The sequence below is a fragment of the Candoia aspera genome, chromosome 3, assembly GCF_035149785.1.
Source record: "Candoia aspera isolate rCanAsp1 chromosome 3, rCanAsp1.hap2, whole genome shotgun sequence".
In the NCBI taxonomy this organism is placed as follows: domain Eukaryota; kingdom Metazoa; phylum Chordata; class Lepidosauria; order Squamata; family Boidae; genus Candoia; species Candoia aspera.
In genome coordinates this window covers 43823031-43848019 of record NC_086155.1, presented here as the reverse complement: position 1 = coordinate 43848019, position 24989 = coordinate 43823031, and the positions used below count along the sequence as shown (strand labels likewise).

Genomic DNA, 24989 nt, shown 5'->3' with positions numbered 1-24989 from the left:
TGTGGCAAGTTCTTAGTGGTATGGGGATACCAAGTCATCTTGTCTGCCTCCTGAAGAGTCTGTATAACGACCAAGTAGCAACAGTAAGAACAGACCACGGAACAACAGACCGGTTTTAGATTGGGAAAGGAGTACGGCAGGGCTGTATACTCTCACCATACCTATTCAACTTGTACGCAGAACACATCATGTGACATGCTGGGCTTGAGGAATCCAAGGCTGGAGTTAAAATCGCTGGAAGGAACATTAACAATCTCAGATATGCAGATGATACCACTTTGATGGCTGAAAGCGAAGAGGAACTGAGGAGCCTTATGATGAAGGTGAAAGAAGAAAGTGCAAAAGCTGGCTTGCAGCTAAACCTCAAAAAAACCAAGAGTATGGCAACCAGCCTGATTGATAACTGGCAAATAGAGGGAGAAAATGTAGAAGCAGTGAAAGATTTTGTATTCCTAGGTGCGAAGATTACTGCAGATGCTGACTGCAGTCAGGAAATCAGAAGACGCTTAATCCTTGGGAGAAGAGCAATGACCAATCTCGATAAAATAGTTAAGAGCAGAGACATCACACTGACAACAAAAGTCCGCATAGTTAAAGCAATGGTGTTCCCTGTAGTAACATATGGCTGCGAGAGCTGGACCATAAGGAAGGCTGAGAGAAGGAAGATCGATGCTTTTGAACTGTGGTGTTGGAGAAAAATTCTGAGAGTGCCTTGGACTGCAAGAAGATCAAACCAGTCCATCCTCCAGGAAATAAAGCCAAAATGCTCACTTGAGGGAATGATATTAAAGGCAAAACTGAAATACTTTGGCCACATAATGAGAAGACAGGACACCCTGGAGAAGATGCTGATGCTAGGGAGAGTGGAAGGCAAAAGGAAGAGGGGTCGACCAAGGGCAAGATGGATAGATGATATTCTAGAGGTGATGGATTCGTCCCTGGGGGAGCTGGAGGTGTTGATGACCGACAGGGAGCTCTGGCGCGGGCTGGTCCATGAAGTCACGAAGAGTCGGAAGCAACTAAATGAATAAACAACAATAACCAAAGCAGTTTTATGGGGCCCTGTACAGATGGTCTCAGATGGTCACCACATCATATATTATAGTTAAGATGTTGGCTTAAGACTGGGGACATCCAGGCTTAAGTCCACTTTCAGGTACTCATGCTTTCTCAGTCCAATGTAACTCACAGGGTTGTTGTTATGGAGCTGCCTTGAGCTCTTAGAAGAAAGTCAGGATATAAATCAAACAAATTCAAAGTGCAACCCCAATAGACCTCTCGGGGATGAATAGGATTGGGAACAACACTAAAAACCAAATGCCTGGAGCCTAATACTGTGCAAAATGTGTTGGGTGAGGCAACCCTAGCCACCATCTTTATCACTCTTGATGCTTCTCTAGTGATCTGAACTGGTATCTCTGATCAGAGTGCCACACCAAGGAATGACAAGCTGGTCTTTATCCTCATAGGATAAAGTGTTATTTATAAAGAATCATTTTTACATAATATAGTGTAAGTGTTAAGTTGTTAGACTGGGACTGGGAAAATCCATTTGAAAAAACTGAACTTTAGGCCAATCACTATATTTCAGTCTGACAAGATTGTTGTTGAGAGGATAAAATAAAAAAACTTCCATGTATACCCCTTGAACTCCCAAAGCAAAAGGGGAAATAAATATGTCATTAGAAGCTAAATAGAATTGGGCCAGGCTAGTACTTGGATAAGTACTCAGAAAAGTCCCCATACAGACTTTTTTGAGATTACCACCAGGGTCAAACAAGGTTGTATCTTGTCCCCGCTCCTCTTCCTTGTGGCCCTTGATTATGTCATGCAGCAAGCTGAAGTATGCAATGGGACAGGCATCCATTGGACTGACTGAAGTTACCTTGGCGACTTGGATTTTTCCAACGATATCACCTTGCTTGAGGAAGACAAGCTGAAACTACAACATGCCACGACTGTCTTGGACGACGAGGCAAATGAAGTTGGCCTCAGGATAAGCGCTGAGAAATCGAAGATCATGCACGTGAGCTTCATGGCCCCAGTATGGGGAATTGTACTCAGACTGCAGCAGTTAGAGGAAGTGGAGAGGTTCACCTATCTGGGTAGTGTGATCGCCCGGAATGGAGATGCAGAGGTGGATGTTAAGTGCCGCATTGAGAAAGCAATAGCCTTTTTTCGGAGGATGAATAAGTTCTGGTCCTTGCTGTCCATATCGCTGAAGATTAAGCTCCATCGGTTCACTTCTGTCGTGATGCTGACAGCTATTTATGCCAGTGAGACCTGGAAGGTATCAGTAAGTAACAACAAGAGGATTGACGTCATCCAACAGAGATGCCTCCACCAAATTCTAAAGATCTGAAATTTTGATCACGTCACTAACGAGGAGGTGCTCCAAAGGAGTAGCTCGTGTAAACTTCATAACATTGTCGCACGTAGAAGACTTCAACTGGCTGGTCACATCTTTCTCGTAGAGAACAACTGGATCCCTAAAGTGGCAATGAGTTGGACTCCTTCTGACGCTAAACAATGAGGACATCCTCGAATAACATGGCGAAGAACACTGACACAAGACCTGAAGGCATTGCGTATCACATGGAAGGACGCCGAAATACTCGCCCAAGAACGAAAGAGCTGGAGAACCCTTACTGCCTGATATGCCACATAGCATGGACCCAGGAGAGAGAGAGAGAGAAAGAGAGAGAGTACTTGGATAGAAGGCCACCTGAAATTACCAAAGTTGTAGGCTAGATTGAGAAGAAAAGTAAAACTTTTTTGGGGGGGGGAAGCTGTGGCAATCTACATCTTGTTGCCAAGAAGACTGCATTGACATGTCCATGTTGTCACCAGGGATCAAGTTTGACTGAAATTATAGTTTACTTTAATTGTACTAAAGGAGGTGGGGGTGTGATTTTAGGTTTTTGTATAAATTGTTCACATAGCAAAATTAGGAAGTTGTTATTTAATACTGACAGATACTGTGTTTAACTGTGCACCATGTAGAGGTTGTGTCAGCTTATTTTCACTTAGGGATTAACTGAAATTTCAATTTGACCAGTGGGGCCAAAAATGTATGTATTAAATTGATTTATACGGACACCCATGTCACAATTTGATTGTGGGTGACTAACAACATGTTAAAAATAATAGGGGAAAAAAGTCAACAATAGATAAAAGCATACAATGGTTGCCAAGGATATACCTAAACAAAACAGTTGAGAAAAACTTTTCAACAGGCCATCTGACCTCCCAACCCCCAAGCGCTGGAGCACATCCAGGTCTTCGGTGCTTTGCAAAAGACTGGCATGGTATAAATGTATACATACAACTGTATATGTTCACACTCATTTTGTAGTTTACTAGTTTATAGCAACATTTTTATACCAACTACTTCTAATGACTCAAAGTGGCTTATTTAATAGAGAAAAGAAAACCACCGTAATACAGAAAAAAAATACAAATTGAACTTGTTACAATCATGTAATACTATACTGAAGACACAGAGTTGGCTGCCAGGAGAGTACAATTCAAAATATTGGTTTTAGTCTTTAAATCAGAATGACAAAATACTGTTGCAATGTCACACTGGAAGCTCTGCCCCTTTGGGGTATCCAGGCAACATCATATCATAGGCAGCATATCCTTAATTACTTAATTAGCAACTGCAGTTTGGGTTCTTCCAGAAACAATTGAGTGGTAACAGTAGGAAACAGAATGCTGGACTAGATGAATGTTGAATTATCTGGAAGGGTTTTTAGCCTCAAATGTCCATGGGAGGTGCCTTGCGATTAATACAATGTAGTATTCCAGAAATTATATGTAGTTTCTTTTAAAGCACTGTACCTTTCATTTGGGTTACTTGGGTGCTCTTTTTTAAAAGGCATTCAAACAACATACAAATTTCTTTGCTTCATTATTAACCGAGGTTACACCTGAACACTTTACCGTTCTCAGATCCAAATATGATGTTAATCCCATTTTAAAAGCCACAGAACAAGGCAGAGGGAAGAGTAAAACAGGAAATCATTCAGTGACTGAGAGAAACTAAGGTTACTAGCGTTGACTGGTTCTTCTGTGAAGCAAAACATCCATCTCTGATCTGATCCATGAGAGTTTTCTCACACTACTGTGCCATCAAGTATCCCTGATTGATAAATTTTAATTATATTGGTCTTAGTTAAATTCTTTCCTACATAATAGGAGTTTTCAGATGGACCACGGCAACAGAATTTTGACTGTCTTGGGTCTTTCTTGTTCCTTGCTTTATTGCTCCCCTATATTTGAGAAATAAATTTTAATTTTTCAGATATATTTTTCTTTCTTTTTTTTCTTCCATTAGAAATTGAAGGAATATCTGGAAGGGAGGAATCTCATCACCAAGCTCCAGGCCAAGCATGACCTCCTCCAGAAGACTCTGGGAGAAAGTAAGCATGAGAATTGCTTGTCATTGTGTCAGCCCAGCCCTTGTAATTACTGAATTAGGCAGCTGACTGAGCATAACTATCTTGGATTATCAATGCTAAGTGGACAAAGTCATGTTTTATGGATTTATTATTCCATCCCTGTAGTGCTGCTTAAGTAATGGCAAAAGGAAGTGCTTAATGAGCCAATAATGTGCAACATCTATTTGTTTAAGTGAAGCCATTTTCTCCCCACTCCCGTCCCACTTCAGCATATCTACAGAATCAAATTAGGATAATTCTTGCAATTAATCATTTTTTTTCTCATGGCGTGCAAATATTCTATCATTAGGGAAGCACTTTTATTGTTGAATTAGGTTGCTTCCCATGTCCATATGGATTTTTTAGTCACTCAGAAAAAACTGGGTGCTTTCAAGTAGAATTAAATTGCACTTTGGCATGCATATACCCTATTGGCACTTTGATGAAATGAATAGATTGCCACTGGTTATTGTTGGAATTAGTTCTTTGGCACCAGTGACTGAATCAAGATGCCATCAGAAATGATGGATTTGAGCACCCATGGAAAACTCACCCCAGGATCTGGGAAGGGCAAGGATAGGGAATCTGAAATAAGTAGGCAGAATGGCTTTCTCTTTTAATTTAACTGCAAGGATCAACCCCAAACTATAAAGCAGCTCTCCATATTGATCTGCATCCACTTACAGGATTCAAGTCTTTGGAGAGAAGCTGTAAATCACAGAATTTATTCTAAACTGTAATACACAATGAACCAGTGTTTTGCCAAAACTTCCTCTGATTCTTAAAAAAGTCTTTCCTGAGCCATATGGCTGGATTCCTCTGACCCAGAACAGGCTGAGTTTAGTATATATTTTATATTCAGGGAATGATTATAGTGAGATGACATTTTTATTTCTTCAGAGGACTGTGCATCTAGGAGCAGTAATGCAAATGATTTGGAAAGGGCTCTGTGGCCTGGATCCACAAATTATTGGATGAAATTATTTGTTATTTTTAAACAGAAACATAACCAAAATTGTTCTTTCTTATTCCACTGGAAGCCAAAAGAAGTAGTATATGTATTCTCCAGATTTTCCAACTAAAGAAATTATTCAGCTATCATGTAAAGTAAAACAAGTCAGAAAGGCTGTTTCCTTTGAGCATTTTTCCTCCCTTTGAGTATCTCCATATAATACTCAAGCCGACCCTGTGACAAATCACATTCCTGGGTCATTGCTGACTTCTGCATTCCAGCATACTGCTTCTTTTAACCTGCTTGCCCCCTTTAACTAACTCCCTGCCAGGAGAGCTATCAGGAACACTGAAGGTATTTTTTGTCTGATTTCATAAAATCAGAAGGCCCCTTTTTACTGGTGCTTAGTGATGCTTTTGTGAATTCACATTGGTCACAAAGATCCCATTCCCCGAATCTGGGCTATTTAAAAAGAGATAAATGCAATTATCTGTGTGGGCAAGAATGTTAGAAGAATATGTTTCTAATCCAAAGCAAAATGCTATAAATTGACTGATTGGGTTTAGATGTTAATCTTAACCACCGTTGATAAATGTTGTTGGACCAAAAACTGAGTGCTTGAAATCTTTGCCACTGTCTCCTTGTTAGAGATCGCATGGCAGGCTGCAAAATATGACTGGTTATCTAGCTTTGGGGGAAAACAGTATTAATTTGTTTTCTCTGACCTACTCCATTTCCCACTGGCAAATTATTTTAATCTGGAGATGGCAGGTTCCATTAATAAAAAATACTATCAGGTCTTTAAGTATAGAATAATTATTTCCTATCTTTTATCTGCATTTGTTAATTTAATACTAAAGCCTTTTGATGTTGCCAAAGCCATGTAATTTATACATCAGAATATTCTGTGATGGAAATGGGACATATGATAATAAACTCTGGTTTAGAATAATGTTATTATAGAATATGAACTGTTTTGAATAATAGATATTTTTCTTGGGAGTGGGAAAGTGATTGTTCAAAATGTGTTATTTATTGTCTGTGATCAACAATTATCCCTATTCCATTCATTTCATTTCCAATCTTGAGATGCCAGGGAAAAACTCTAGCTGATACAAATCAATACCATTTCAGTAGAGAAATCTATCTCAGTTTTGGTATCTGTCAAATAATGTGTATCTTCTCCTTCACTGCTAAGTGAACTCTTTTTAAATACTGCTATATTGCCCCCAGACATTGCAATTTGGTGTCTTTTTCCTCATGTGAAACTTTTGTGGATTAAAAAAAAATGACAGGAAATAATGAAACCGTGGACTCCTGAACTAGCTGGGGTGCTAACACACTACTGTAGAGCAACCATCAGCTCTCCAGATGTACTGCATGAAAAGTCACTTAATCCACAGCCAGAATGAACAGGTTGGACAGAACACTCCATGCTAATAAATCTGAAAAGGTTGTCACATTTTCTGAGTGATTTCTGAAAAATGGTAATCTCTTCCTGAGAAAGAAATGACATACCTTCCCTCCTTAATAGAAGTTAACCATTCCAGCATCTACAAGTCAGTGTCTAAAGAGCAAGGTGAGTCCTCAGGCAGCTAAGAACTGTTTTGTGCATTTCCTGATCTAATAGAAGAGAATATCTGTAGCTCAGGGTTGAACTGTGGAGTCCTTGGTGCTCTCTGAGCTTGGTTGTTTGCTTGCAGATGCTTCATTACCCAATTAGGTAACATCAATGTGAGTGTGGGATTTACTGCCTATTTATATGTAGTGGCTTGCCCTATTTACCTTACCACACCCCCACCAAAACTGGCTTCAAGCTCAGAGAGTACCAAGAACTTCACATTTCCTGATTTGACACTGATCATCTTGATCAAAATGACTACTCTGGAGGGGAATCAGCCACTGTGTGTCTTCCTCCATCCCATAATAGTTTCTCCCAGTACCCTCTTTCAAATTGAAGCAATGGAAGCCTTTTTTCCACATGCCTTCTTCCTCCCTCAAATTTCTCCCTCTGTTTAAAAACATAATTTATTTTTATTTTTCTTATCACAGGTCAAAGGACTGACTGCTCTCTTGCGAGGTAGGTGCAGCAGCAAGCAGCTACCTTGTTTTAGTGTCTTTCAGCAAGCAAAGCAAGAGTTTCCTGCAAACAAAATGTTAACTAATTCACCTTCACACGATCACTGTTTTGATGGCATCACAGGTTTTCAGTGCTTTTTTATAAAATGCTCATGGAAATGTTAGTTTTCATTTAGAAATCTTTGGGGCAATCCATCTCTCTCCCCAAACACAATGTAAAAGGAAATGAGGCCATTTGCAAACTAGAATATTCATCAGGAAACAAAAGTATTGGCTGTAGTAATACAGCTGTTTGCATACAGTTTATTCTATCTGGTGTGTGTTGGGGAATTTTGATCCACTGGGATTTTGAAGGATCACAACTTGATTGTTACAGAGATTTGCATAACATTGATCATATTATTTGACTGTCAGTCTAAGGGCAGGAGAAGCTATTACACTTGATAATGGCCCTACACTAACAATGGATGCCTATGTCCAATTGTCCACTTAGCCACAAAAGATTGTGACAGATGTACATGTATTTTGAGGTCATAATGCTGCTTGCTTCATCACCACTGCTCCAGAACTTTGCTGCTGGTGGAAAATGAGACATACAGGTAAAAAGGTAAAGTCCTCTTCAGGTTGACCTAGCCATTAATGGATATGTCTGTGTATTTTCTTGTCAAAAATAAAGAAGTGGTTTGTCATTGCCCTTCTCAGAAGGAAACACAAGTACAGAATTCCAAATTAAATGAAAAGCAAAACTTAACTTGGAACTGCCCTGTGTTAAGCCTGTCATCATGTTCCAACTACTAAATGCACTTGAGAGAGAAAGAAAAAGAGATTCAGAGTTAATACATTTTATTGTGCTGCATTTTGTTTAACTAACTGAGTTCTCACATCATGCTGAGCCATAAATCTTATAAACTATAATGGTTGGTTGGTTTGATTCTGGCTTAGCTCATTGTGAACGCAGCTAATGATTTTACTACTTAGCCAATGTATCGTAACTCTCCTGATTTTCTCAGGGTAGCACTGTGCTCTGCTAGATTCATCCCTATCCAGTAGAATAAAAAGCCCTGAAAGAAATTCTTGAAGTGCTTTTGATTGCCTAACAGGGGAGGGGAGAGATCAATCATGCAGAGGTTTTCTTCCATTTTGCCCCACTGACCCCATCTGGTCTGACAGAGAATTGGATTAAATCAGTGAAGAGAATAAACGTTTTGTTATAACTGGGCCCGGCATCAATCATTCTATCATAAATGTCACTGCAGATGTGGAAATAATAATTGAAAAAAATGACTTTTGATAGGTCTTCTGTGGAATGTTAGAAATCTTCAAATTGCCATTCTTCGTTGGCCTAGAAGCCAAAATGTATGTAGATATGGTGCATGTTTGTCTTTTTAAGAAAAGGAGCTTAACTCTTCTGTAACTGGAATAATTACTTTGATTTGCATAGCCCTATGGAAAGAAAGACAGGATACAAATCAAGTAAATAAATAAAATAAAAAGTCAAGCCCAGGTGATAGTTCCTAACTGGGAACTGACACTTGCAGTAATGAAATACAATTCATTGTGGAGCAGTATTAAATGTTACAGTAGTGGTCTGGTCTATCTGTTCAGTTGTGTCCGACTCTCGGTCACTTTTATATAGTATTGTATTTATATAGTTATAGTAGTATTTAGGCCAAAATTTTAAAACCCGTGAGAGGAACCTGCATCACCATCATTATCATTTAATTATTATTAATAGTAATAATTAATATTACTATTACTATTATTATTCCAATCCTTGCAGTGTATTAATAATAATAATTTTATTAAATTTATATGCTACCCAACTCCCAGCAACTCTGGGTGACTTACAATCATTAAAACATTTAAAAACAAAGAACAATAGGAAAAAAGGAAAAAAACACATTGAAAAACAGCATAATACAGAAGAACAACAGAGAAGACACCTGGATTCTTTCTTGATTCTTGTCTTTATTTTTTTTTAAATGCCGCAAAATGAAAAGTATTATTCTTAAGCACAAATGAGGTTGCTTTCCTTTCAAATTCATCATCCATCTGTTTTGGCAAGGAGTTGAATTATCTAAGGGATTTTTTTTTAGTAACTCTTATTTCCAGCAATTCATTTGTCAGAACAAGAATAACTAAATTGGAAGCAAAAGCAGGGGGAAGGCTATTAGAGCTGACACGAAGCTCCCAAAAAGGATAAAATGGGATGCTCCTTTTTTGTTCTTATTATTTATTGATTGTTGCAGCCATTGGTATGCCATCCCCTCATGATTCTAGGTGGATTACACTCATAAAGTAATAAAGCCATACAATGAAACAACACTGTAAACAACATGTTCGCCAGTTTGACCTATCACAGGTAGAACCTTCCATTGCTTTCAAACTGAGTTGCATATGGGCAGCTGAAGTCAGATTTTAATTGTAGGATCAAGGAACAATGAGTAAGATGACAAATGAATGGCAAGCTGATGGCTCATATCAAGAAAACATTATCTCACCAGTACATTGGCACTATACCCCATACTTATCATTTCAAGTTCTCCTGATCTAAGACAAAGTTGTATGGTGGGTTTGTTGACATCTTAAGAGAATCTGTTTACATTCTCTGTTTGAGACAAAGTCTCTTGACTACTAGTCCTTGGTGGGTGTTGCCTTTTGCCCATGGTGCACAGCTATGGGGAAAATGCTTCTTTTTGTTTCATTTTAAGGAGGGTTTGGAAAGACTTCTGCTTGAATATTCTTATTCTGGCCAAGTTCCCACCTTCCACTAAACCATGATTTTTAAAGCATAGTTTTTTTGCCAACTCATAATAGCCAGGTTCATACAGGATGTTAAGACCAAAGCAAATCAATCACATTATGGCCAATCATAGTATATAAACTCTGTCATTTATGTTATCTCACATCCTAGTGACACTCTCCATAGAAGTCTCAAAGAGGAGACTGAGAAGGAGACAAGGTTTAATCCTTATCCTCTTGCCCATCCCTGCCAATCTTCTTTATCAAAATTATAGTTTATCTAACAGCATAAACAGCAGGGAAGCAGCATCCATTAACTGTTGCTTTCAGTTAATGGATAATAGGGAAGGGTGAACATAACCCCTGGGGTTCTAAGTAAACTTCAAGGAAAACAACTGGGCACTACATTGAAATCTATGTGTCCATTGTAGTTGCAAATAAGCATATAATAGTATATGCATATAGGTAGTAATTAAGATTAATCATTTTCCAGTGTCATTCACCACTGATTTTAGGAACTAATATTAGGTTAACTATTTATTGTTAGCTATATGCATCTGTTGTCAGAGTAAGAAAATTGGCTGTGTATATGTAAGATTTTAAAATGTGTGCATTGTACTTATATCCTAAGGTTGAAAGGACACCAGAGCAGTAAACAAACAGGAAATGGAAATGGAAAACTACCTTATTCTTTGTCAGACTAATGGTCCATATTGTCCCGAGGTGTTTCTTTCAACTAGTAGTGCCTCTCCATATTTTAAGATCACTTTTTTTTTTTTCCGGTCTTTCTGTCTGTGATAGTTTACCTGGAAATGTTAGAATTTGAAATTAGACTTTCTACATACAACAAACAAATACCAGTACTAAGTGCTATCTCTTCCAAAAATGTTTATGGAGTCACTGTGTCATGTATTCCAGTTTCCTTCGGAGTTATTTTACAAGTCATAAGCCAGTCTAGAGACAACTCTGCTTTCCCATAGGAAGGATTTCAGTCACATAAGTTCAAGGTGTAGTTCCACAGGTCCTCAGGAGAGCCATCCAAATGATTGAATTTAAGTTCTTGGATCCTTAAATAGATAGATTATGAAGACAAACTAAACTTCTATGAGTCTTAAGGACTCCTGAGAAATACCATTACGTTAGCTGCCACCATAGATACACAGCATAAATCTTCTGACTTCTAATATCTCTACAGTCCTTGGTCATTGAAAACTGTGATCAGAGAAATCCATTAATCCTCTGCCTCAAGTGACATTCTCAGCAGATAAGGTGGTATGCAGGTATATTTAAAATGAATGACAGGTTGTTCCACACGAGGACACCTAAACAAATGTTTTAATGGCCATTCTACTCTTTTTGAATCTCCTAGTAATATGTAAGAATCACAGAAGTATTTATGAGACAGTTTGTAATCGTGACTTTGTCGTTTCAATCCTGTTACATTTGGTTTATTGAAGACATGTTTTAGTAAAGAGTCATTAATAAGTTTGAATTAGTCTCAGAGAAAAAAATTGAATTTTCCTCTCCCTTGTGGCTGTAAATTACCCAGCAGAACACACCTTCCTTAGTATGGTGCTGCTTTAAATAATTTCTAAATGACATTACAGAATGAAGGGGCTTTATAGTGATGTTCTCTAAGATTGGAAGTAAAAGGTTAAGTATAGCTTTCTGCTAGCAGTAAGCTCTGCTGTGCCTGTTTGACCATTACGGTACTTTTTTATTTTAGATTACCTAATATTTTTAAAAATTGGAAGTAAATTAATGGAAATATTTCCTGTCTCTGACTCTTCTCTACCTCCACTCACTGAAGAACCATTTATATATCAAATAAACTGATATTTTGATTGTAAATTATTAATTTGGTATATGCTTTTGCTTTGTCTTCCTGTTCTCCCTCATCTGTTGATAATGGTTCATGTGAATTCTTGGACCAACAGCAGACGCAGTTCTACCATAAGAAAGCAGGTAAGAAAGATATTTAAATCACAAATAATTCTATAGTTGTCAGATGTCATTGAACATACTGTTGCTGTCACTAGTTTCTGGACTCTGGGATTTTTAGCAGCAATATGATGCAGTTGCTTAAAAGGCAAATGCTATTACGGGATGCTTTAACAGGAGCATAGAGTCCATATCATGGAAAGTAATTGTTAATAAGTAATTCTATTTTGCCTTGGTCAGACCCCATATGGAATATTGTGTCTGGGTCTGGGCATCGTGTCTCTAAAAGAATAGTAACAAATTGAAGTAAGTTCAGCAGAGGGCAACCAAGATGGTGAAGGATCTAGAAGCCAAGCCCTATAAGGAATAGGATCTTATAGGACAAGGATCTTATAAGAAGGACAACTAAGAGGAGATATGAAAGCAGTCTTCAAATATCTGAAGGGTTGTCACACGGAAGATGATTTATTCTCCATTGCCATGGAGGGTAGGTCCAAAACCATTAGGTTGAAACTAGAAGAAAAGAGTTTCAGCACTTGCTGACTGTCTGAACTGTCAGCCAGTGGAACAGGCTGCCATATGATATGGCAAGTTCTTCTTTACTAGAGGTCTTGAAACAGAAGCTTTAGTTGCTCCTGCAGGGGCTGGACTAGATAGTCCAGTGCAGGGGCTGGACTAGATAGTCTCTATAGTACCTTCCAGCTTTATGATTCTGTGATTTTATAGTAGAAAGTAAGAGGACTGTTTAAAATAACTGAGTCAAACCAAGATAGTGGATGAGTGCAGTACTTAAAAGAGGGATATATAATCATAATATATAAATGTACAAGTGTTTAATAGGAGATTAAGCTGAAGAAAAAGCAAAGCCAAGTTTATTTTAATGTGTGATAGTATCAGAATATATAGTAATCAGTTGAGTCTTTATATTACTCATTTATTTAAAGCATTTATACCTTGCAGTCAGAAACATCCAGTGCAGTTTGTAGATCAATAGTCCCTTCTCTAATATTTATAAACTGAAAAGCTACTATGTGGAAGGTAAAAGGGTCATTTGTATTGTTATAAGGGACTTAGTCTCTTCTGATAATGCCTGGGGAATGACATTTGGAAGTGGGGAGGCACAGCCCGATACCAGATTCCTGAGAAGTCATCTGGTGCTTACCCTATGTTAAAATTTATCTCACTTAATGAATTATTAGCCACAATATTGGAAACCTGTTTTGAGATCAGGTTTCACCAGGATCACCAATATCATTTGTTGGAGAATAGCTCAGAATCTGTATTTTATACCATTTTCCCTGCCCCCTCCTGTTCTCCAAACCGTATTGGTGGCCATGCATTTGTGAATGAAGATCAGTTACCTTTCAGAAGACCAGGGAGCGTATAGAGTGAATTGCCGGTTTGAGGTAATATAATCAGCTGGATTGCATAGCATGTGAAAAGGGCCACCCTGTGTTCAGTTGTTGCTGTACATATAACGTTGAAACTTAGAAAACCTAGAAGGAGGTGGGTACTCAGGCAAATTAAAGGCCCCTGCAGATATTCATTGATTCGTTTTGATTCATTTTGAGGTTGATTCATCTTGAGGCTGGCTTTTGCTGAACTTCATTTGAAGCTGTCATTTATCTATTGGGGACCTTATGCTATAGTTGAATTGTTTTTCATTTGCCCAGAACAAAAAGACCACATCCCTCTCTGTATCTGTGAATGTGTCCATACACACTGTTCTCTTATCTCTTCCTGCTTGGAAGCTATGAGCTTGAAGCTGTTGCCCTCTAATGGCTGGAACCCACCTGAGCAGTTTGTTCTCTCCCACTTAGGTTCGCCGTTATAGCTCTCACCTTACTGCTCCATTTCAGTGTAATTGTATGTTTCAGTACTACTGGCAGCACCTCTTGCATTATTTTCTGATATATTAGGTAGGACTCTCTCTCTCTCTCTCTCTCTATATATATATATATATAGCATACATACACACACACACACACAAGCACACACAGTATACACACACACACGTACATACACGTATGTGTGGGGGGGGAGAGAGATGTGCTGCAGCAATAAGAGAAATTCCAGTGTATTTTTGTCCCTATCAGATGACCTATGGCATGCTAATTTTTAAATCAATAATGGAAAAGCTACTAGGTTCTACAGAGTATTCAGAAGAGCTAGTTTACAAAGCTTATTAGCCTAAGCAAGTATTCTCCCTCTGAAGGGTTAAAGCAGGCTGTTCAGGTTCTTTGTCCATGTGTGTACATACCCAGCTGCTTTGCTTCATTGATGGTCGCAGCAGAAGTGTTATCTGCACATGCATGCACACCCACAAACCACTAAGGGCAATATTCAAGGCAGCAATGCTGATCCTTCCAGAGGAGGAACAGCTTTAATGCTGCATGCAGGCATGCTTTGCAAAAGACCTCTCGGCATGCTTTGTAAAGCCCTAGAAGCTATAACATATGGTCAGGGTACAGTGAGAAACTGAGGTTTCTTTTTTTTTCCTTTCAAGAACTACTTTGATTTGAGGCTTCACTTGTATTTGTTGTCTTCCAATTATTAACTTACAGTAAAGCATACAGAAATCTTCATTTAATTTGGCCAGAAAGTAATCTTTTTTAATTCTGCAGTCAGTTCTGTAATATTAACATAAGCAATTCTGTGTCTCTGTCACTAATGACAGAACTGGCAATTTATTTTAAAGTAGCAAAATATCCTTCAGTTTGAGAAAAGCATAGGGTAACAGAGACAATATTGTAGATGTTGAGAGTGGATTGCGTTGTCTTCCAGTACCACTTTTGATGGAAGCTGCGTCCCAAGATAGGGACACTATTTCCTCTAGTGTCAGAGAAAAGCAGCTTACGGAATGGAAACAGAGAAGCAGCCATTGAGAATCATCTTTCCTCTGTTGATGACATCAGATCTGTAAAAGCAATAGGTGTGATCATATGTGGGAAAGACTTTGGGAGATTGGGCAAAGAGATGCTGCCAAGGGAATGGTCAGATAAGAGACAGCATAGCCCACAGCTAGATAGTGGGAGGTGCAAGAGGCTCAGAAGAAACCCTCCCTAGTTTCTTGGACTGTAAAGGAGATGGGGGGTGGGTGAGAATTGTACTTTCATACTTGCAAGATTCTGTCAATGTAGCTTTACAATATAGTAGAATTAGCTCATCTGGTTGTGATTCCTATTTGATTTACCCTGCAAGGCTGACAAAAGGCTTTGTCCTCAAAGCTAGCATTCTTGCAGGCTGAATTTGTTTTAGTTTCTCACATAAAGTATCAGCTAAGGAGAGTGAAATCCACTTCTTTCTTTTCCTTCTGCTCTCTTGACAGAAACTACCCCTGTATTCCATTCAGTATCATGGTAATTGATAGGATCCCTAAAGTGGTGTGTGTGTGTCTATGTGTGTGTGTACATATATGAATGTGTGTATATGATGAATGCTGTAACTTATATATTTAAAAGCCTCAGAATTCGTATTTCTTTTCAGATCATTTTTGTTCTCATCTCTAGGCTGGCCTAGTTATTCATTTCATAACATATTAATTATCTTAAGTATAGTTGCAGCAAGAATAAATTTAGCCTGTGTCTGACTATATGCTGAAATATAAATAACATATTTAAATATCCTGATGGTTAATATCACAAAACATTCCTTAAGAAAAAAAACTTAAAATTCTGCCTTGATTTCACTTAGTAATATATTGGTATTTTTTTCCCTATAACGTATTCTTCTTTTGGATGTTAATAATCCAAAGCCAGCATTAACCATATGTAAATACTGTGTCTATTCCCAGCTCCCCAGTATGTGTATTTATTGAATAATAACTTTTGCACAATGCCTACTGTGTAGGAATCTTATGTTTGGAAGTAGTTGTCCCTTTGTAAACTATTTCAAAGTATATGAAGTTCAGATCTGCATAGTTTTTTTTGTTTGTTTGTTTTAAGCTGTGACAAATTCTCTTCATCACATTTTCTCCATTTTGTGGTTCAGGATTCCAGCCAAGCAATTCCTTTGATAGTAGAGAGCTGTATACGATTCATTAGCAGACATGGTAAGTATGAAGAGGAAAAAAAAACAACAGGGTTTTGCTTTTTATTCTGAATAGTATATTGTTGGGGATTGTCCAAGTGACAGCCATTTTAAGGTATTTTGAAACAAGTGTCTGGAAGAGAAACTGTGCTGTGCTATCACTTTCTTTATTCATGACTCCCTCTGTTACGTTTTGGGATTGTTTTGACTTACGTCCCTGCCAAATGCAGCTCAGAAAAGCAGTTTGCAGTGGCTATGCCTGGGCCTTTCCCTTCTTCAGCCTTTTATCGGCAGATAAAAATGTTCCTGTTTAGACAGGCATTTGAGCATGTCAGCTAGTGGTTATTCTTGGCTTTTTTGATATCTGCTCTTTTCTGTTATGCAGCATATTAATCAGCTTGTCTTTGTTTTTATATGATTCTGCTAGCCACCTACAGTGGAGGAACACAGTAAAAAAGATCAGACAAATAAGCAAAGAAACATGCTTTATTAGGATGTATTTTGGCAATATATCTGAATTTTGCATCAAGGAAATTTTGGACGTTCTTCTGTAAAATAATGTAAAGTAATTTGTAGTAATCAGGAGGTAATAAGTTACTGTGACAGAAAAGCCCCTTTGCTACTAAATGACATATAGGAGGCTCCTTCCAGTTCTGAAGTTTCATCAGGCACAACCCACGCATTGCTGAATTCTTGCTCTAATCAGAGTGAGAAGTATGCATTTATCTACATAATAAAGGACTGTTTGTTTAAATCTGTAGGCTGTCACAAGTTAAATGATGCATGGAACAAACACTAATTCACAGGAAATAAGGTATCCTTTCACATAATTGAAAAACAGTGGAAGAAAAGAGAAATATAATAAATTCAGAGATAATACAATGTTAAAATAAATGGCCTCGGATCAAAGCAATACATTTTACTGTAGAGATTTTTGGCCTAATCTACTTACAGCCAATGCAAGCATACCACTATATCCACAGAAGACGTTTTGCCCTTAGATAACAAATAACCAATTTTCTCTAAAGTCATTTCAAGCAGCAGTTTAGAAATAATTAAATAATTGTGATATGACTTCTATTACAGAAATCTTTTCATGGGAGACAGATTTTTCTATGTCCAGAGTTTTCATTCTATTAATAGAGGCTCTCTATTTTGTATCAAAGGATTCTTTCATTAAAAAACAAAGATTTTAGATTTCAATCATGTATAATAGACCGAATAATATACCATGTATTGCAGCCTCTAGAAATTGTGGATTGTATATATGCAAACTGCTGCTTTGAAAGAAGATTTGACTTACTTACCTTCTTTTCAAGTGTCTCCTGGTTAATATAGCCAGAAAGCCTCCACCAGGGATAGAATACTAAATCCAAGCAATATTTTGTAATTTGCATAATAATTTAATCATATTCTGTGCACTACAAATTAGATCAATATCCCATATACAACTGAGCATCAAACTCTAATTTGTTATTTGTTTAAATATTAAGATATTTATCTTAAAATCCACCTTATAATAATAGATCTCCAGACAGGATTCAATTGATAAAAAAAAAGAAAGCAAACAAGAAAAGCAATTGTGATTAAAAAAACAATAGAGACTAGACTGTCACAGAGAACTCAAAACTTAGATGAATAGCCAGATTTTCTCTTGGCACCATAACGAAATAAACATTGGTACAAGCTTGACCTCCACATAGAAGACACACCACAATCAGCGAACTAGATTGTTTACCTTGTGTCTACATGTAATGTGCAAGTTCTCATAATCAGATACAGATGACAGTCTCTTTGGCAGATCTGCAAACTGAGGCAGGTGTAGAGAGAGGTGCTACATCTTGAGGACCCACACTGTTTGTAACAGGCATAGGAATCATAAGCTCCTAAGAATGTTTTTGGATTATATTTATTCCTCACTATGACTTGGTAGATGTAAAAAAAGATGTCTCAATCGTTTCAAGTTTAGAAGTGATTGAAAATTATTCAGTGTGTGGCCTTATTATACTTGATTTGCACAGCTATGAATCTTCATCCCTTAAATTGCATAGTAAGTTGTACAACTTCAGCAAAGGATTGTTACCTTGTCGTGGTGCTGGAGCTTGAGCACCTCAATGATGCCATGAGCTAAACCATGAAGGGCCACCCAAGACGGGAAGGTCATGACAGAGAGGTCAGACTAAATGCGATCCCTGGGGAAGGTAATGGCAACCCACCCCAGTATTCTTGCCGTGAAAACTAAATGGATCAGTACAACCAGAGATATGTTGGTATACCATCGGAAGATGAGACCCCCAGGTCGGAAGATGGTCAAAATGCTACTGGGGAGGAACAGAGGATGAGTTCAACTAGCCCCAGACGTGATGACACAGCTAGCTCAAAGCCGAAAGGACGGCTAGCGGCCGACGGTGCTGGTGGTGAACGGCGAATCCGATGTTCTAAGGATCAACACACCACTGGGACCTGGAATGTAAGATCTATGAGCCAGGGCAAATTGGATGTGGTTATTGGTGAGATGTCAAGATTAAAGATCGACTTTTTGGGCGTCAGTGAACTGAAATGGACTGGAATGGGCCACTTCACATCAAATGACCACCAGATCTACTACTGTGGACAAGAGGACCACAAAAGAAATGGAGTAGCCTTCATAATTAATAGTAAAGTGGCTAAAGCAGTGCTTGGATACAATCCAAAAAACGATAGAATGATCTCAATTTGAATTCAGGGCAAGCCATCTAACATCACAGTGATCCAAATATACGCCCCAACCACAGATGCTGAAGAAGCTGGAGTAGAGCAGTTCTATGAGGATCTGCAGCACCTACTGGACAACACGCCTAAAAGAGATGTTATTTTCATCACAGGAGACTGGAATGCTAAGGTGGGCAGTCAAATGACACCTGGAATTACAGGTAAGCATGGCCTGGGAGAACAAAACGAAGCAGGACATAGGCTGATAGAATTTTGCCAAGACAACTCACTCTGCTTAACTCTTCCAGCAACTTAAGAGACAGCTTTATACGTGGACTTCACCAGATGGACAACACCGAAATCAGATTGACTACATCCTTTGCAGCCAAAGGTGGCAGACATCTACACAGTCGGTAAAAACAAGACCTGGAGCTGACTGTGGTTCAGATAACGAACTTCTTATTGCACAATTTAGGATCAGACTAAAGAGATTAGGGAAGACCCACAGATCAGCTAGATATGAGCTCACTAATATTCCTAAGGAATATGCAGTGGAGGTGAAGAATCGATTGAAGGGACTGGACTTAGTAGATAGGGTCCCAGAAGAACTCTGGACAGAGGTTCGCAACATTGTTCAGGAGGCGGCAACAAAATACATCCCAAAGAAGGAGAAAACCAAGAAGGCAAAATGGCTGTCTGCTGAGACACTAGAAGTAGCCCAAGAAAGAAGGAAAGCAAAAGGCAACAGTGATAGGGGGAGATATGCCCAATTAAATGCAACATTCCAGAGGTTACCCAGAAGAGATAAGGAATTATTTTTAAACAAGCAATGTGCAGAGGTGGAAGAAGAGAAGAGAATAGGAAGGACAAGAGATCTCTTCCAGAAAATTAGAAACATTGGAGGTAAATTCCAGGCAAAAATGGGTATGATCAAAAACAAAGATGGCAAGGACCTAACAGAAGAAGAAGAGATCAAGAAAAGGTGGCAAGAATATACAGAAGACCTGTATAGGAAGGATAACAATATCGGGGATAGCTTTGATGGTGTGGTCAGTGAGCTAGAGCCAGACATCCTGAAGAATGTGGTTGAATGGGCCTTAAGAAGCATTGCTAATAACAAGGCAGCAGGAGACGACGGCATCCCATCTGAACTGTTCAAAATCTTGCAAGATGATGCTGTCAAGGTAATGCATGCTATATGCCAGCAAATTTGGAAAACACAAGAATGGCCATCAGACTGGAAAAAATCAACTTATATCCCCATACCCAAAAAGGGAAACACTAAAGAATGTTCAAACTATGGAACAGTGGCACTCATTTCACATGCCAGTAAGGTAATGCTCAAGATCCTGTAAGGTAGACTTCAGCGATTCATGGATCGAGAATTGCCAGATGTACAAGCTGGGTTTAGAAAAGGCAGAGGAACTAGGGACCAAATTGCCAATATCCGCTGGATAATGGAAAAAGCCAGGGAGTTTCAGAAAAACATCTATTTCTGTTTTATTGACTATTCTAAAGCCTTTGACTGTGTGGACCATAACAAATTGTGGCAAGTTCTTAGTGGTATGGGGATACCAAGTCATCTTGTCTGCCTCCTGAAGAATCTGTATAACAACCAAGTAGCAACATAAGAACAGACCACGGAACAACGGACTGGTTTCAGATTGGGAAAGGAGTACGGCAGGGCTGTATACTCTCACCCTACCTATTCAACTTGTACGCAGAACACATCATGCGACATGCTGGGCTTGAGGAATCCAAGGCTGGAGTTAAAATTGCTGGAAGAAACATTAACAATCTCAGATATGCAGATGATACCACTTTGATGGCTGAAAGCGAAGAGGAACTGAAGAGCCTTATGATGAAGGTGAAAGAAGAAAGTGCAAAAGCTGGCTTGCAGCTAAACCTCAAAAAAACCAAGATTATGGCAACCAGCCTGATTGATAACTGGCAAATAGAGGGAGAAAATGTAGAAGCAGTGAAAGACTTTGTATTTCTAGGTGCAAAGATTACTGCAGATGCTGACTGCAGTCAGGAAATCAGAAGACGCTTAATCCTTGGGAGAAGAGCAATGACCAATCTCGATAAAATAGTTAAGAGCAGAGACATCACACTGACAACAAAGGTCCGCATAGTTAAAGCAATGGTGTTCCCTGTAGTAACATATGGCTGCGAGAGCTGGACCATAAGGAAGGCTGAGCGAAGGAAGATTGATGCTTTTGAACTGTGGTGTTGGAGGAAAATTCTGAGAGTGCCTTGGACTGCAAGAAGATCCAACCAGTCCATCCTCCAGGAAATAAAGCCAGACTGCTCACTTGAGGGAATGATATTAAAGGCAAAACTGAAATACTTTGGCCACATAATGAGAAGACAGGACACCCTGGAGAAGATGCTGATGCTAGGGAGAGTGGAAGGCAAAAGGAAGAGGGGCCGACCAAGGGCAAGATGGATGGATGATATTCTAGAGGTGACGGACTCGTTCCTGGGGGAGCTGGGGGTGTTGACGACTGACAGGAAGCTCTGGCGTGGGCTGGTTCATGAAGTCACAAAGAGTCGGAAGCGACTGAACAAATAAACAACAACGAAGTTTTACAAAGACTCGATGAAACCAAGAAGTTTTGAGGGGTAACCAGTGTTTCAAGAATACTGACTCTGTTGACTCTTTCTTATAAAAATGTCCTTGATACTTTCAGTTAGCAGCGATAACCTGGCTTATTCAGAATAAGAAAACTATTTAAACTGTTTTTTAGTGGAGTTATTCTTATTATGGAAGACACGTGTGTGTGTGTTTGTGTATAAACACACAAGCGCGCACACACACATATATATATATACATACACATACATATGTGTAGCATTTTGTACAACAACTGTGTAACAATTCTCTAAATCTATTTTGGAAGACATTTCATTTATTTAAGGTACAAAATCATTGAATGCATTAATTGTGCCCCATCAAGTACTATAATAATGCCACCACTTTGACTTCAAGTGACTGTATCACAACTTCCTCTACCAAAAGCATTTGTGTATAGTAGTTACTTCAGTTTTCATGGATGCCTCCTATTTTTTCCCCAGGACTCCAGCATGAAGGAATATTCAGGGTATCTGGATCTCAGGTTGAGGTGAATGATATAAAAAATGCATTCGAGAGAGGTAAGAGCAGTTGTGTTTGCCTCTGCATTTGCTTTTGTGCTTCAGGATTTAAGAGACGCTAAGACTGAAGTTGCAAATGAAGATAACACCTTCTTTTCCATGGTTCTCATGCTGCTCATGTAAGCAGAGTATATTTTCCATATCCCTGCCCCTCCCTCAGTGCTCAGTAACCTTTGGTATCTAAATCCCTTAGGTTTCTGCTTCTTGTCACATCACTATATAAACTTTTCAGACTGAAGGTGTATAGAATTTCTAAAAGGCCTTATAACTTACTTTTAATTGCTTTAAGTTATGACATTTTCATAAGTAAATGGGATAGTTACAGCAGGAAGTTCATGGGGGGAAAGTTTCAATGGTTGCTTGTCAGGGCCAGCCTCGCTTCGCAATAAGACACAGACTCACTTAATGGGTATTAAGGATTTCTGGTTTATTGGAATGATAGCTGACAGAACGAAAAACGGGAACGGGGTAGGTAGGTGGGGGTGCCCCTTTTATACCCTCCTGTATTGCCCCGGGCTTCCCCACCCCTCAATGCCCCGATCCCTCTTGATGGGATCCTTGATGGCTGCGTGGGCGTTTTCCCCGGTGTCCTCTTTGTCTTCCTGCAACGGTTGAGTTCTCCGGGGCACCATGTGCTCCTTATCTTCACTCCTCTGACGTCCCTCCTTTCAGGTGTTGATGGGATCATGGGTGTGGGTGTCCTTGGGTGCTTGGTTTAATTCCTGAAAGATTATCTCCTTCCCCCTTTTCCTTAATGATCATGCTCCACGTTGTGAGGCTCTTTGTGCCTTGCAACGAGGTCATGACATACTGCCCCCCCAAAGATGTTCTATGGTGCTGGTTTCTCTGGGTATGCCTCGTGGAACTGTCTTGTTAGTTGTCTGGCCATGACGTGTCGTGCCTGGACCCACTCTGGATGTGAGAAATGTTTCCATCTCACGAGGTATTGTAGTGTTCCTCTTTGTTTTCTTGAGTCCAGTATTTCTTTCACTTCAAAATGTTGTTGATTGTCTATCATTATGGGTGGGGGTGGAGGTTCTTCCGCATGCCATTTGGATGTGCTCGTTGGTTTCAGTAGTGCACAATGAAACACTGGGTGGACCCGTCTCAAATTGTAAGGCAGTTCCAGTTTGAACGTAACTGGGTTGATTACCTGTATGATTTTAAAAGGTCCAATGAATTTCGGTGCCAATTTCTTCGATGGTTGTGAGGTCTTTATGAACTTAGTGGAGAGGTAGACCCTATCTCCCACTTTGTAGTTCGGTGCCTCCGCCCTGTGGTTGTCCGCATATTTTTTGTACGTTGTTTGTGCGTCTGCTAAAGCCGTCTGGATGACTGGCCAGGTTGTTGCCAGCTGTGCCGCCCAATCGTCTGGTGAGCAGGGCAGGGTTTCAGGTTGCGGCAATTCTGGTATCGGTACAAAATCTCTTCCATAGACCACCTTAAAAGGGGTGTGGCCAGTACTCTGGTGTACTGCGTTATTATAGGCCACCTCTGCAAAAGGTAGTAGGTCTACCCAGTTGTCCTGTTGATAATTTATGAATGCCCTTAGGAACTGTTCAAGTGTTGAGTTAAGGATCTCTGTTGATCCGTCCGTGTTTGGATGCCACGCAGTGGACAGTGCTTGCTTGGTTCCGATTAGTTTTAAAAATTCCCGCCAAAACTTTGACGTGAATTGTGTGCCTCTGTCGGTCACCAACCTGTAGGGGGCGCCGTGAATCCTGTATATGTGTGTTAGGAATAAACGTGCCAGCTGTTGTGCGGAGGGGATAGTCGCGCACGGGATGAAGTGTGCCTGTTTCGAAAAATAGTCTTTTACCACCCATATCACAGTTTTTCTTTGGCTGGGTGGGAGGTCCACAATGAAATCCATGGAAATTTCTTCCCATGGCCGGGAGGGGCTGGCTACCGCCTGTAACAGCCCGTGGGGTTTCCCTCCTTTACGTTTGGTGGTAGCACATATGGGGCAGTTGCTTACGTAGTCTTTTACGTCCTTTCTAAGATTTGGCCACCAAAATTGCCTCCTTGTTAGGTGGAGGGTTTTTACAAACCCAAAATGCCCTGCAGATTTGTCATCGTGTGCTCTGTGTAAAATTTCTCCCCGCAGTGATTCGGGCACGTACAAAGCTTTCTCCTTCCAGGCGAGATTGTCTTTGAAAGATACATGTTGTTGGTTATTCTGCAACCATGTATCTTGCTGTAGTGCTTGTGTGAGTCTTTGTTGCCAGTTCGGTGAAATTGAGCGTCCCCTCCGATCGCTCCCCGCCGTTCGTGCTGGCGTGCGCTGATTCCTTGTCTGGCTCCGCGTGACAGCTGGGCAGCCGAGCTGTTTCTCGGTCCATACTGTTCCTACGATGTCGGAGGCTTGCGTGTCGTCCTGTGGTCGTCGGGAGAGGGCGTCTGCCAAGAAGTTTTTCTTGCCCGGTATGAATTTCAGCGTGAAATTAAACCGGCTGAAAAACTGAGCCCATCGCACCTGCTTCGGGCTGAGCCGTTTTGGCGTGCTGAGTGCCTCCAGGTTCTTGTGGTCCGTCCACACCTCGAAAGGGCAGGAGGCCCCCTCCAGCAGGTGTCGCCACGTTTCCAAGGCTGTTTTTACTGCAAACGCCTCCTTTTCCCATACGTGCCATCTCCGCTCCGTCTCGGAGAATTTGCGGGAAAGGTAGGCGCAGGGCTTTAGGTGGTTGTCGGAGTCCTTTTGGAGCAGGATGGCTCCGATGGCGAAATCGGAGGCATCTGCTTGCACCACAAAAGGCTTGGTGGGGTCGGGGTGCTGTAGCACTGGCTCAGCTGTGAAAAGGGTTTTCAGTCTCTCGAAAGCCGTTTGACAGTCAGCTGTCCAATTCAGTAGCGCCCCCGGGTTCCTCGATTTGCGCGTGTCCCCCAAGCCCTTAGTTTTTAGCAGGTTAGTTAGGGGCAATATAGTCTCTGCCAGCCTGGGCGTGAACCCCCTGTAG

At 40.0% G+C, this 24989-nt stretch overlaps 1 protein-coding gene across 2 annotated transcripts in view; it reads left to right on the top strand.

Moving 5' to 3' along the window:
• SRGAP2 (SLIT-ROBO Rho GTPase activating protein 2) overlaps positions 1-24989 on the top strand; it is a 254313-nt gene that overhangs the window by 189801 nt on the left and 39523 nt on the right. For both annotated transcript variants that reach the window (XM_063297485.1, XM_063297484.1), the window contains exons 11-15: positions 4340-4424; positions 7447-7474; positions 12153-12180; positions 16147-16207; positions 21955-22032. In XM_063297485.1, the coding sequence (XP_063153555.1) occupies positions 4340-4424; positions 7447-7474; positions 12153-12180; positions 16147-16207; positions 21955-22032 (280 nt within the window). The remainder of the gene's footprint in view (positions 1-4339; positions 4425-7446; positions 7475-12152; positions 12181-16146; positions 16208-21954; positions 22033-24989) is intronic.